This window comes from Enhydra lutris, unplaced genomic scaffold (genome assembly GCF_002288905.1).
Source record: "Enhydra lutris kenyoni isolate GAN:26980312 unplaced genomic scaffold, ASM228890v2 scaffoldscaffold20, whole genome shotgun sequence".
Lineage (NCBI taxonomy): Eukaryota > Metazoa > Chordata > Mammalia > Carnivora > Mustelidae > Enhydra > Enhydra lutris.
The window spans coordinates 17,480,870-17,495,376 of record NW_019154104.1 but is presented as its reverse complement, the minus strand read 5'-3'; the positions used below and the strand labels follow the sequence as shown (position 1 = coordinate 17,495,376).

Sequence of the window (14,507 nt, the reverse complement as noted above, 5' to 3'; positions counted from 1 at the left end):
GTGGAGGGGCAGTTTTTCGAAAAAGCCCATCGTTCAATCAAAACTCAGGGACTGGATACCCTCCATACCAGATCTCACTCAATCTCTGAGCTCCTGACACTGTTGCCGAAAATTGGCTTAGACCATTCCTCAATGGGAGCTGAGGTGCTGTATCCCCTCTTCAAAGAAATTCTCATCTGCAGAACAGACAAAGGCCAAGCCTGGCCTCTTCCTGGGACCTGGCAATGCTGATACTCTCACTCTTAGTGCCTGAGTCTGAACTAGTGATTCACACCCCCTTCTCTGAGCCCAGCCTCAGAGGCTCCCTCCTCCACCTGCCAAGCCCTGCCTGCCACCGACACAGGCCCATGGCTCACCTCTTTCCACCAGTCTAGAGGAGAAAATGGCCAGAATGAACCAGAAGGAAGCCTTCAGGACACAAACACTGTTTATAAAACACACAGGAAAGAGAAAGACCTTGCTGTGATTTACCCCCACATCATTCCACTCCAGTCTCTTGGATCCCCCCTTGATCAAGGTAGCAATGATCGGTATTCATTGAATCAGCAAACATTTATGAAGCACCGACCATGGGCCAGGCACTGTTTTAAACACCAGAGACCCCGCAATGAACAGCACAGTGAAAGGTCCTGTCTCCTTGCAGCTTGCATCTCTTGGGGGGGAGGTGTCTGTGCCCTCGGGGATGGTGGGGAACAGCAGGCAACAGGACCGTCAGCTACAAATCGAAAGGATTTTAGAAGCCTGGAGGGTCCCCAAAAAGGGGACCTCAAGATAAGGATTTGAGAATAGCTTGCTTATTGAGGAAGTGATCCCAGGAAGCGTAGGTGAGCAAAGGGGGAAGTGACAGTGAAGAAGGAAGGCCATAGTTTGTTAATGAGACACTTATCACTGTGGGCAGCTGAGGCTCGGTCCTGGGAGACCCTCATAGAGACTGTAGAGATTGTGCCTCAGAAGTACCCTGCCCCCCGAGGGGCAAGGAAGCTCCAGATTGACCCATCCACTCCCATCCTCATTAGCTGAGGGTCCCACCAGGGTTTTAAAGCCCTGGCTCCTCAGACAGAGACAAAAAGAGTCCATCAGCAGGCACGGAAGTGTCTAGTGGCAACCTCTGAGATGAGGGACAGGGACGGAGAAGGCACAGGAGGCATGGGCTGCTCCCAGTCAACTTGTTCCCTGTGATAAGCCCAGAACCTGGTGGGGTTTCAGGGACATAGTAGGCAATAAATGTTTGTTGAGTAATTAGATGTTTTATTATCTGGAGATGTCTTTAAGGCTAACCTGAAGTCAGCAGAAGAAACAGCCCTGGGTGCAAACCTAGAAACAGTGGCCTCAAAGCATATTAAGCTGTGTTATCCTGGGCAAGTGCCTTCCCCTTCCTGATCGGTCTTCACGGTCATAAAGCAGAAACGGACACCTGCCTTGCCTGCTCTGTCCAACTGGGATGAGGCGCCAACCAGAGAAACTCTGCCAAAGTGCTTGGGAAAACCAGAATATGTTAGAACGATTTTTCTTGGGCAAAGAGCCTGGAATAGGGAATGAGATCTGCAAAAGGAGATTCTGGTACAGAAGATTCTGAGTCTGTTTCCTCAATTATAGAAGAGGCACTGTGATAACCAGGCCACAACACATCCCAGAGTGCCATTCGGGGGCTCCAGAGGCAAGATAATGGATGTGGTGTGCTCCGTTCCCTTCCGAAACTACACTAAAATGACAGTAAAGGGATGTGGGTTTTTAAAAGGGGTGGGGGGAGGATCATAAACCCATGATGATAAAGCAACTGGAGAGGAAAGGATATCCACAAAATTTTGGAAGCAGAAGAGTAGATGGTCAATTAGCAAATGGCTTAGCTAGTAGGGAAAATGAAAGACTAAAATCACACTGGGGAAATCCAAAAAGAAACACAGCTTGCCCCAAACATGAGGCACCAACACCTTGGGAAGTGAGGGTGGAGGTGGGCAGAAACAGGAAGACTGGCTAAGGCTTTTTAAGAAGTTAGAGCTCCAGATCCCCCACTCAACCCTGGTGGAAACCCTGAGGGGTGAGTCTAACCATTTGCGTGGCGAGGAGCCCCCTGGTTCTGAGACACACTCACGTTCAAGAAGCAATGCTTTAGGATACCCAGCAAACGCCATCAAGACAGTGCTCTATTCCTGACTCTCCTGCAACCTTGGACCCTGACCTCATGTGGTCTGTACCACAGCCTGTCTGGGATGGATGAGAGCAGGTCAGGTCACCCTTCTCTCTCATCTCCACGGACGCCTCAGAGCGTCCTGTCCCATCACTCCCTCCCTGTCTCTTCCTGCAGCACAAAGCGTTGGAACAAGGGTCCTTTGTGAACTAGAAAGAACATGGATGTCAAGATATCTTTAAGAGTTTCATCTAGAGTCTGTTTGTACCCGCTGGTCTGACTCGGTGGCAGCTAAAATGCTCAAGCTTCAAAAAGAATGGTCCTAAAGGGAACATGACCCCCAAGAAATGGGAGGACACAGATAAAACGACCTCAGAACCCAGCCCCAAATATTGGGCTTATTTATTCTGTGCCTCCTGCAATAATGGAGTGTTATTTCATTGCTGGGAGATGCAAAATAACGAACCCATTGTGCGTTGATCTAGAATCCATATGTCCCCCATTTGTCTTGCAGCCTGACTGGGCGCTTTGCCCCATTCACAGGAAGCCCTCTGATAGCCAAGCACCATACAGACCCAATAATTGCCCTTTGCTAGGGGAGGATCCACCAGCACCACCAGAAACACCGTCCTCCCTCCCACAGCCTTCACAGCCCTCACCACGCCACACCAACCACCACCAAGCATTCTGGGGCTGGCTGCTGCCCACGGTTCTCCTGGGAACTCATCCCATGGGCCCATAAAGCCCAGTGGGCTACCAAATGAGGGAAGGACATTCTTAGGAGGCAGTAGCATAAGAGGTTAAGAGAGGCGACTCAGCAAGGCCTGGGTTCAAATCCTACCTCTGCCACTTTGCATAAGCATGAACTAGGGCATATTGCTTCCCTGTCGTCTGGCTGGCTGCCATCTCCCCCAAGGAATGGGGATGGTAAGGAGCCCTTCCTCTCGGGGTGCTGTAAGAGCTAAATGAGTTAACCATTATAAAACCCTTAACACAGAGCCACACTCCAAATGAGTGCTGGAGGAGCATAAGTGCTGGTGGTGATGACTGATGGTGCAACAGATCCTCTAAGAGCCCCACCATGCACCCAGCCCCGGAAAGGGAATAGGGGCCAGAAGATGAGAGGGAGGCATTCACTGCAGGCTGAACAAACAGAGGCCAGGAAGGACCCGGCTCCCCGGGACACCTGCAATCCATCCGGGGCCCCCTTGTGCACCGCGGTCCCATGGCAACCTGAGGCTGTTTGCTTTGTGTGCTGACACAAGCAAGCCGTGGGGCTGGGGGGGAAGAACAAAGTAGAAAACCCACGTGGCAACTCTTTGTCCAATGGAAAAAGTCATGAAGCCAATGAGTGTTTTCCTCCTGTCTCCAGTTGCCCAAATCCTTGTCTTACCTACAGGATTCTCATAGGCCCAGGTGGAAGACAATTTCTCTCTTACAACCTGTGATTCTGTGCTGGGAGTCACAACAGGGGACTGGCTACCGGTGTCTCCTTGGGAGAGGCCCCGGAAGCTGCTCAGCCCCCCGCCAGGCACAGGGCACCCCCCACAACACAGGACCTTGCGCCCTAAGGGTCCACGGTGCCTACAGACAAACGCTGTTGCCCAAATTAAAATGAAGCTCTCTTCTCTGCGTTCTGCAAACACCCTGTTTAAGCTTGTGTTGGGCCACTGGCCTGACTCCGCCAGAAGGTATCTAGTTAGCTGGTGGCATCCCGGTACAGTGGGAAGGGCCCAGCTTCTGACCCCAGGCTCAGCCACCAGCTAGCTAAAACCCAGAAATAGTCATTTAGCTTCTCTGAGATCATTTCCTCATTTGAAAAATGGAGAATTAGAATCCTTATTTGCAAGCTTAAGGGCAGGGTTTACATAGAATGCTGTGCAGAACCTGTGGTACATGGCAAATTCCCACCAAGTTATCGGGACACGTCTTGCTAGATACAACCCAGAAGGTCAGGTAATGTCCTGCATATGTCTGCATCTCAGGCTATACCATGCACGTAGCAGGTGCTCAGAAATTTTTGGACAAAAGGTGAAGTCTTTCCTGGAAGCCAAGGATTAAGAAAGGAACCCAGCCCATCTCAGGGACCTATACATGGCCCCACCACTTTAAATCACTTTTTTTTTAAGATTTTATTTATTTATTTGACAGACAGTGATCACAAGTAGGCAGAGAGGCAGGCAGAGAGAGGAAGAGAAGCAGGCTCCCTGCTAAGCAGAGAACCTGATGTGGGGCTCAATCCCAAGACCCTGAGATCATGACCTGAGCCGAAGGCAGAGGCTTTAACCCACTGAGCCACCCAGGCGCCCCTAAATCACTTTGATTTATACTTCAGGATACACCATCGTCTCAGCCTCTGTGTCTCCCTGTCACCAAGTCTCAGGCCCTTCCATTGAGTGCGGAGGCTGACACTGGCCTTTTGGTTCTTTCTGGGACTGCCAGAGTCTTGGCCACTGCTTGGGAGCAACATCCGTGGCCCAGCCATTCCTTGTGGACCAACTCAATAATCCGCCACCTGCCGAACACCTGCCCTAGGGCACGCAGAAGAAAGTCAAAGGAAATGCCAGTTTCCGAACGGGAAGGACACAAGTCTGGATGAGTGTAATCTGCCTGAAAAATGAGAAGGGTCACCCTCCCATCCTTCAGATTGGATGGAGACTTCCTAAACACACACCCAGTCCACACCCAGCTACCAACACAGCCCGGCCACACCTGGAAGCAAATGTGAAAATACAGTCTCTACCTCTTGCCACCCCAGAGCTTTCAGAAGTTCATCTACTACCCCTTCTGCTCTGCTAGTGAAGACATTAGGGAAGACATACTGGGCCACGAGAGAGACCTGACTGTGTGATCCCTGCCTCTAACTGGCTGTAATTCAAAGTAAGTCCTATTAGCTCACTGCGCCTCAGTTTCCCATCTGTAAATGAAACCCGGAAAGATCTCTAAGAGTCTTTTTGGCTGTGATATTCTATGCTCTTTCTATGGCCAGTCGTGACTTGGCTCCCACAGAGACCTGCTGAATGCCACACAGACAAGCCCTGAGGCATTCCAAGGGCAGCCCTTCTTGTTCTCCAAGGCCTGGAGCTCCAATTACTATATAAGGTGGCCCGCAGAGAATGGCAGGGGAGACATATCTCCTCCACTGTTCAAGTCATTTGGAATGGACACAATGAGTCCTGTCCCTGCCCAGCACCCCCCTGAGGCTAGGCCAGGCAGCCCAGGAAGAATCAGGCCGGGTCTCAGATTACAAAGATACACGGTGACACAGACATTCTGCAAGTCCACGGGGATCCAGGCTAGGAACAGACAATGCTTCCACCAAGCATATATCATAATTGCCAGGTGTCTAAGAGCTCACTGTTCCAGGTACAACACTGTTCTTAGCTGCTTCCTCCAAATCCCTTGGTAAAAGGAATCCAGACGCGACCATTACTTGAAAGGAGAACTCCACTCCCAGTCCCCTCCGGTACTCTCACCGAACACAGTGCTTGGGTCACATCAGCTCCAGGGTGATCCCTGACACACGAAGGACTGCAGGTCACCTCCACAGAGCTTTCTTCCCTCCGCGGATGGAGCACAATGCCTCTGTCTGCGGGCTGCCCTGCACTCTTGGCTATGGGGTAGGTGCTGGGTGGCAAAGGGGAAAGAGTAAGAAATCTGGAGTTGGGATCCCCGCTGTACCAGCTTGGACAAATTATGATCCTTATCCTCTTCGCATCTTAGTTTGCTTCTCTATAAACTGGTGTCTGCGAAACTCACTTTGTAATACTTTGTCCTGAGGATGAAATGAAACTGAGTATGAAGTGCCTGATTTACACGAGGCACTCAGAACATGACGTCTTTTTATAAGGATTTCCCCACCATGCTGATAAGGCAAGTCCAGGCACCAAACATGCAAACAGTTTGAGAAAGAAGTGATTTAAAACCAGAAGTCCCTTCAGCACTTTCTTTAAAGGGAACTGGATTCTCTTTGAGTTAAGGAAGAGTTGGCTTGTTTTTCCCTAAGAATTTTGCATTTGATCAGATAAATGCCACATCCATGGAGAGTTCTGATGTTGTCATAAGGACCCAGAGGTCAGACACACACACACACACACACACACTCTCTCTCTCTCTCTCTCTCTCTCTCTCGCAGGTTTTCAGATGGTCTGAGGCAAATCACTTCCCTAGCCCGACCAGACTGTCAGGGTTCCCCAGCCCAGCAGCACATTCACATCACCTGGGGAGCTTTTCCACCCTGAGGGTCTGCCAGCCCCATCCCAAACCACTTTCAGCAGGGTCTCTGCTGGCTAAAGCCTGGATATCAGTACTTCTAAGAGCTCTCTGATGATTCTAACATGAGATCCACTGGACCAGGACCTCTCCAAAGCCCCTCTCGGCATCCCGGTGCTTACAACACTGTATGATTCAAAGAAGACACTTAGTATATGTTTGATGAATAAATTAATGAAGATTCTGACCCACGTTTTTTGTTTTGTTTTGTTTTACTATTTCCCTATTCACAATGTATGAAGTAAAAGAAGAAAACAAACAGGTGAATTGCAAATGAGAATCCTGGAGCAGTGCTACCCAGTAGAAATTTCTGCATTGATGGAAATGTTCTATAATCTGTGCTGTCCAATCCAGTAGTGATAAGCCACATGTGGCTCCTGACCACTTGAAATGTGGTTAGTGTGACTGAGAACTGGATTTTTAATTTTATGTCATATGAATCAAACAGCCACGTATCACTTCTGGCCACCTTACTGAACAGCGCAGACATAGAGTGTCTGCCTTTCACAAACATACCTCTAGCTGTGCCCCTCCATGCCCCTCTTTGACTAACAGGGCCCTGTTTTCATTTAGGGCAGTCCCCTGCTCCTACTACCTGTGGTCTTTGCGAGGGCAGTTCATGAAGTTGTCCTGCCCTCTTCCAGCCAAGGGGTAGGTCCAGAACCTCAGCTCAGTCAACCAGATTCTCCTTTCCAGGAAATTGACTGTAGCTTTAGGGTTGCAAGAAAATGAGTTGGAGCAGATTAATACCAATGTGGATTCCCTAAGACGCTGTGTATTGGTTTCCAGAACATTACTCCCCAGTGTGACAATAATAAGTGAGATACGATGTGACCTAGGCATCATTATCTTCATCATCCTCATCATCATCCAAGTTACATCATCAGTACCCAGCACCCCTGACATGCCAGGTCCTAAACTGGGTACTTAAGCTGCCTAGCTTCCCTGAGCATCATTTCTGCATCGGCAAAATGGAAATTAACTCATCCAAATTTCTTCAAGAGTTTTTGTAAAGGCAGCAAAAGAAATATTAGTCATAAGAGCTTAGAGCCAAATGAGGGAGAGTCCAAAGTGTCACCAGAGATGTTGTTTCCCAGATACAGGTATGGGGAAGCATGGGAGGTTTTGTTGCGGGACCCAGGATCTGGGCCCCCGTTCACAAGCTCTTGTCCTTTCTCAGCTTTCTACTAAAATGAAATTAAGACACATCCCTCCCTAGTTTCATCATTTTCTCATCTATTTGCATGCCCCTCCCACCTTGCCTGACACCTCTCTCCTCCTCCTTCTACAAATATACCCCAGAAAACTCTCCAAGCTAGACCATGCTGGCCTTGTACCCAACTCATTTCTTCTTTCCCCAGCAACCCACTTAACTGGCAAGTTGCCCCAGGTGTGCCCTCCCCTAGCTTCCTGGTCTAAGCCTCTGGCAAAGCGCTTTACTAGAATCATGTTTAACCATCTCCTCCAGTGGTAGAGACCGTAAGCCTTTCCAGGGCAAAGCTCACGCTCCTCTTATTCACACCGAATCCTTAGGGCCTCCTAGAGAGCCAGGCACCTAAAAGGTGCCAATAACTACTTCCTGTTGAATGTTCGAATAAGGACTCCAAGTGCATTTTATTCCTTGTCATTTCAGGAAGTGTCATTTCACAGAATTAATTAACTAATGCTGCATAACAAAATACCCCAAAACTTACTGGCTTAAAACAACAACGATCGCTTCTTATCTCTCATTTTCCATGGGAGAGAAATTCAGACAGGGCACGGCAAGGTGGGCTTATCTCTGCTCCTTGTCTGCGACCTCGTCTAGACAACTCAAAGGCTGGTGATGGAATAACCCCAGTTCACCACTTATCTGATGAGTGAGGCTGGCTGGGAGCTGAGAACCTTCCTGGAGAGCCTCCTGTCCTCTCTCCATGTGGCCTGGGCTTCCTCACAGCATGGTGGCTAGGCTCCAGGGCGGCTGTCCTGGGAAAGGAAGAGACAGAAAGACTGTCTCCTTTCTATGACTTCGGCTTAAGAGCTATGTAGCATCACCTCCACCTTGTTCTGCTCATTACAAGCCAATAGCTAAGTCAAGCCCACAGTCAAGGGGAGGGGAATGAGCCAACATCTTTTGGAAAGAGAAGCAGTAAAGAGCTTGCAAACAGGGGTGCCTGGGTGGCTCAGTGGATTAAAGCCTCTGCCTTTGGCTCAGGTCATGATCTTGGGGTCCTGGGATCAAGCTCCGCATAGGGCTTGCTGCTCAGTCGGGAGCCTGCTTCCCTCTCCCCGCCTGCCTGTCTCTCTGTCTACTTGTGATCTGTCAAATAAATAAATAAAATCTTTTTTTGGGGGGGATTTTATTTATTTATTTGTCGGGGGGGGGGGAGAGAGAGCACAAGCATTTCACAGCGTGCGGCTGCAGGCAGAGGCAGAGAGAGAAACAGGCTCCCCGCCTAGCAAGAGCCCAGGGACAGGACTCCATCCCAGCACCCCGGGATCATGACCTGAGCTGAAGGCAGTAGCTTCACTGTCACCCAGTGGGCCACCCAGGCGTCCCTAAATAAAATCTAAAAAAAAAAAAAAAAGCTTGCCAACATGTTTAAACTACCACAACCACTTAGCTAGGGCAAGAGGCCAAGTGCAGGGTGGAAAGGCAAGTGTCTGAAGAAGTAAGGCTTCAGTTCAAGTTATTCGCTGTGTGAGCTTAAAGGACTTGCTCTCTGAGACTCAAATTCCCCATCCATGCAATGAGTAGGTTAAGGTTGAAGGTGCCTGGAGGTTTTCATGCTCCAAGTCTTCTATCCTCAGTGAGCTTAAGAGGATCTCCTCTTAACTAGCTTTCCTGAAGTCCCATGACCCTTCCCATCACTCATCACCCTTGGTTTCCGATCCTGGAGGCAGCAAGAGGTAGCTACTGGAGCTCAGGGGACCTAGGAAGTTCAGACACGAGGGATAACTTTAGGGAACAGAGGAAGAACCACTGAGCAATTCCGGATTCTCCAAGGCCGCTGCTGCTCCAGCCCAGGTGTAGAAACCTCAGCTTGTCAGAGAGGGGTGATGAGAAATGCAGCAATTACAGACCTAAGCAATCAGCACCTGCAGGTAGGCAGCCCAGAGCCCAGAAATCTGCTCTACCACCCCACCTCCCTGCCGCCACATTCATACTAACTCCTGGTGGGAGAAAGACCACAAGTCTTAAACCACCCAAGGCTATCTGTCTCCTTTGCAAAGTTCTTTCCCTCGGCTCCCTGTTGGCGCCTATTCCCCGTTGCTGCTCTATGGAAGGGAAGTAAAAGTTGCCTTGGGTCTCTGCAGTCCTGCAAGCCGTATTTTCCCCTTCCTCTGAGCCGGCTGGATCTTGCAGGACGGTCGCCTCACACTCCCACGGGTCGCGCGGTCCCCAAACCCTGGAGCGCAGCAGCCCCTCTGCCCGCCGCGCGAGGACGCCCACCGCCAGGGTCCAGGGAAGCCACCTAGGGGCAAACTCCGCGCATCGCATCCCCCTCCCACTGGTCTCCACTCGGGGTGGAACTGGGTGGCTTTTAACCCTTTCTCTTCCAGAGGTCGGACCCTAACCCCCAGATGTCCTCCTTTAGGGAGCCCGCACGCCAGGAGGACTCTGCGCTCACCGGGTGCGACGAGCTCGGCTGATAGATCGGGAAACCAAGGCCCACTGGGGGAAGCGATCTGGAGGATGTCCCGCGGGAAATTAGACTCTGACTCCTGTCTAGAACCCGGTCCTCCAAGCCGGAGCTCTCGCGCCGACCCCCCGAGGGCCCCTGCGAGGTGCTTCCTTTAGGAAATTCCCGACCGCGGGCCTCCCGAGCCCGGAACCTCCGTGCAGTTAGCGCTCTGCGCCGCACGCTGTGAACTTCCTCCGCGGCTCCGCGCCGGCTTCGCAGCGCCGGGATAAAGAGGTGGGAGCGGAGCGGACGACCCCCTGCCTCCTGGAGATAACTTGGGACGCGGGGCGGGGGGCGGGAGGCGGAGAACCTGGCGGGAACGCACTGGCCCTTTAAGGGGGGGACGGAGCGCATGCGCGGCGCGGACGGGAGTCGAGCCCGGTGGGCGGCGGGTGGGCAAGGGACGCGCGCGGCCGGAGGCAGCTGGGCCCTGAGGCGGCGGGGGCGGCGGCGGCCCAAGCCTCGCCGCGCAGCCGAGCTGTGACCTGCGCTTGGACCCCGCGCTCGGCGGGCTGCTCTCCGGGGACTAGTGCAGCCCGCGCTCGCCGAGGCTTTGTCACTCGCCTCCAGCTCCATCCGCGGGCTGTGGCTGCGCGAGCCTCGAGCCCTCCCGGCCCGGCGGTCCATCCCCCCCACCTCCACCCCGCCCCATCTCAGCCCGGGCAGCGGAAGCGCGAGCGGAGCGCCGCGGAGCATCCTTCGCCCAGGCCGGCCGCGCCACCGCCCATGCCGCAGCCACTCCGAGGCTGCGACCGCGCGGCCGGAGCCCGCCGCTCGGTGACCTCAGCCTGGCCTCTGCGCGCCGCCCGAGTCGGCCCCGCTGAACCCCGGGCCCGGAAACGGGGCCCGCGCCCCGCGATGGCTTGGCTGGGGCTGAGTGGCGCCGAGTGCCCGCTGTCCGCCCGCTGAGGCGCGCCCGGCTGGGGACCCGCGGGGCCTTGGCGCTCCCCGCCGCGCCCTTCCCCCTCTGGGAGCTGCGCTGCTGTTTCCCGGAGTGAGGGGACGGGGGCCCGAGACAAAGCCCACTTTGTGCGGGGAGTTGGCCGCGGGCGTGGAATGAGCGCGTCGGCGCGCGCCCCCTCCCCGCGCCCCGCCAGCTGCGAGTCTTGGCTCCCCCGCTCGTCGCATCGAAGAAAGCGCGCCTCCTCGCCACCCTCCGGTTCGGGGGTCCCGGCTCCGAGCTGATGCGGCCAGGAGTCGCCTCGGTACCCCCCAGAGCGCACGTTGCCTTGAGCGTGCGATATTTTGCAGAGAAATCTGTTCTCTCCAAAACTGGGACTTGGGGAGCCCGGTCGGCCTGAGCACCGGTGCCTTGACCCTCTGTGGCCGCAGGTCGGAGCTGTTTGGCCTCAGTTTCCCTCCGACTTTTCTCTCTGCAAGCCCAGACTGCTGCCGTCATTGTTCTCGCTGTCAAATGGGGGAGCTTTGTGAAGGCTGCCAACTTGGGGTGTGTTCTCTTTATTCCGTTTCACAAAAAGAACAAAGCCTCTAAGGCTGACCCAGACAACCACCTCTCTATCCCCTACTTCACGTTGAGGCACTGATTTTTTTTTTTTTTTTTTTTTTTTTCTTATCGAGTAGTATTTTATTGTACAGGAGCCACGCCCTGGTTTCTTAAAGGCGCCTTACGCTCTGTTTGGCCATGTGTTATCTCTGCAGCTGGTGTGTGGGAGAACCCCTGTGAGCCACCTATTTTTTTCCTGCCTCCTGATACATACTCCCACCCCCATCAAGGATTTGGGGATGCCCGGGGGGAAGAAAGTGGCGGGGGGTGGCAGCAGCGGCGCTGCCCCCACTGCCTCTGTCACCCCCTCTGGGGTCAGACGTCTGGAGACCAGCGAAGGGGCCTCAGCCCAGAGAGATGATGAGCCAGAAGAGGAAGGGGAAGAGGACCTGCGAGATGGAGGCATCCCCTTCTTTGTCAACCGGGGTGGGCTGCCTGTGGACGAGGCCACCTGGGAAAGGATGTGGAAGCACGTGGCCAAGATCCACCCCGATGGAGAGAAGGTGGCCCAGCGGATACGTGGGGCCACAGACCTGCCCAAGGTGAGGGATGGGTATGTGTGTGGCTTGGGGGAGGGGGGTTAGTATCCAGGCTTTTAGTCATGTTGGGGCTGGGAAAACAAAACCACGCTTTCCTTTGTGGGGTAGGGGACTGCTGGCATGGTAACACTTTGAAAACACAGATAGGTTGTACCTGTCCAGAAGAATTTTCTTTCAGCTGCTACTGAGGTTCTGTGAGGTCCGCATACCCTGTTTCCAGCAGGCACTCTTCCATCTCTTTTTATTTTTTTTTAAGTTTATTTATTTAAGTAATCTCTACACCCCAGTGGGGCTCAAACTCATGACCCCGAGATCAAAAGTCGAATGCTCTTCTGACTGAGCCAGCCATCTCTTTTTAAATACCCATGTTTTGTGAGCAGGGCAGCAGATTAACAAGTGCACCAGTGTGGCTTACATCTTATTTGCTAAGCCAGTGAACTGTGGGCAGAGAGGTGATGAAGGACTAAGGAGGATACAGGGCTTCAGATATTGAGAAAATATTTTCATGCCTCATCCCTCTGAGTTCTCTGACAGCCTTGCGGAACGAGTGGGCTTTGAGGTCCCATTTTTACAGATGGGAACTCAGGCAGGAACTCAGGGTCCCACAGCTAGTAAGTGACCATGGAGCCAGGACTCGAGACCACAGGTCTCCGGGTTCCATGTCCTCTGCTCTGCTGGAGGCGAGGGCAGTCCGAAAAGGGCCTGTGGAGAGGAGTAAAGTTAAATCATCTTTCCAGCCCCGGGATGGCTGTCCTTCAGTTGTGTTCCCCAGGAAGGCTGAGGCTGTGTCTCATTCATCTTTGTCTTTCCAGGGCCTTCTGTGCACCTGGCACAGGACAGGCACAGGCATATGTTTGCTGGGTGAAAGAGTGCTTGCGGTTTTCACATGCACAGTTTTTGGGTTTTTTGGCATTACAGTTAAGACTAAGGAAACACTCTCCCCAGTGCAGGAATGCCCAAAGAAAAGCACTTGGGGCAAAGGTCAAGCCCAGTGCTTAGTCGTGCCTCCTCAGGTGAGTAGGGAGCTAGGGCCAGTGGCCCTTCACGTAGAATAAACATGGAGACAGCCTGTTTTGTTTCATTTTTACCAAGTTATTGGTAGAGCCATTAGAAACTGTCTTCTGGGAAAAGGGAATTCAGAGGTTGAAGGTTAAGCAACACCCTCATATTTCCAGGGGAGATAAAATGTGGATTGATTATGTATGGCTCCATTATCATCCTATGTAGAAACTTGGAACTTATGAGGCTAATCCCCTATGATTGGATATTGTTTCTAATATTTGATTCTTAAGATGAACACGTGGTGAACATTCTAAAACATACATTTGGGGGTCCGTCTCTGATTATTTCCTTGGCATAAATTCCTGGAAAGGAAGCGTTGTGTCAAAAGATATGAGTGTTGGTTTTGATCACCCATCTCCCCGTGTGAACTCAAGCAGACCCTCAACCTGTGTGAGCTAGTTTTCTCACCTGTGCGATGGAGTGGACTGTGGGGAAAATTCAGTGAGAGACTATGTGTCAAAGCATTTAACAGAGAGTAGTCTGAAGCCAGTGGTTGTTAACGGATGTTTGTTACCTCTCTGCACATCTTCCGTCAGGAGGGGAGGCTAGATTTCCCACAGGGTCGGCTCCAGGAGGGCCAGAGCCCAACGCTTCTCCCCAAGCAGCAAGCGGGGGGTTGGCAGACAGCTCCCCAGCCACCTTGCTTATGTCTAAATTGGGCTGTGGAAGAGTGTGAATGGTTCCCTGCGAAACTGTTACCACTCCCGAAGTCTAAAAAAAATCTGCAAATTCGTTAGCGACTGGTCTGTAGTGTCATCTTTCCATCTTCAGCCTTCGTGTCTAGGAAGGACACCCATGAAGGAATGAAGCTCCTGGCCAGGTGTGGAGGGAATGTTGTGACTGACCGTCTGGTGGAGTAGAAGGGGTTTTGTGAGCAGCCTGGAAAAGTTCCAGTCTCGCCCTCCTTACGCCATGGGACAAAGGTCACAGTCAGAGAAGCTGCACATCCCTACGAGGTTCCTCTTGGACCTTAGCCCAGAATAGAAAGGAGCCCTAGAGTCTGGGAGGCACTGGGGGTTGGTGCCAGCAGCAGAGACGACCGACCCCTGGGCTGGCCCCTCCCTGAGTGGCCATGCCCCTGGAGGTAGCATAGAGGCACTCTCTCACATCATGGCGGGCCCAAGAGCTATTTTGTTGGGATGGCTACTGTTTTGAAAGATCACTGGAGCCAAAATGTAGAGTTGGGAAATTTCGTATAAAGATCCAGATTTGGGGCACCTTTTCAGAAAATGGGATGATCCGGGAACAGAGAATCTGTGATCCCACATAGCAGCTGGCAGCTGGCCCTGAGGACTCGTTCCCCCTCCCCCGACGGGCCACGTCCTCCCCGCCTGTCT

At 52.5% G+C, this 14,507-nt stretch overlaps 1 protein-coding gene across 2 annotated transcripts in view; it reads left to right on the top strand.

The window, feature by feature from the left end:
- Positions 1-11,664: 11,664 nt before the first annotated feature.
- The window catches only part of LOC111148629 (vasohibin 1), a 19,139-nt gene continuing 16,296 nt past the window's right edge, over positions 11,665-14,507 (top strand). For both annotated transcript variants that reach the window (XM_022505372.1, XM_022505371.1), the window contains exon 1: positions 11,665-12,111. In XM_022505372.1, coding sequence (XP_022361080.1) covers positions 11,809-12,111 — 303 coding nt within the window. In that variant the 5' untranslated portion in view covers positions 11,665-11,808. The remainder of the gene's footprint in view (positions 12,112-14,507) is intronic.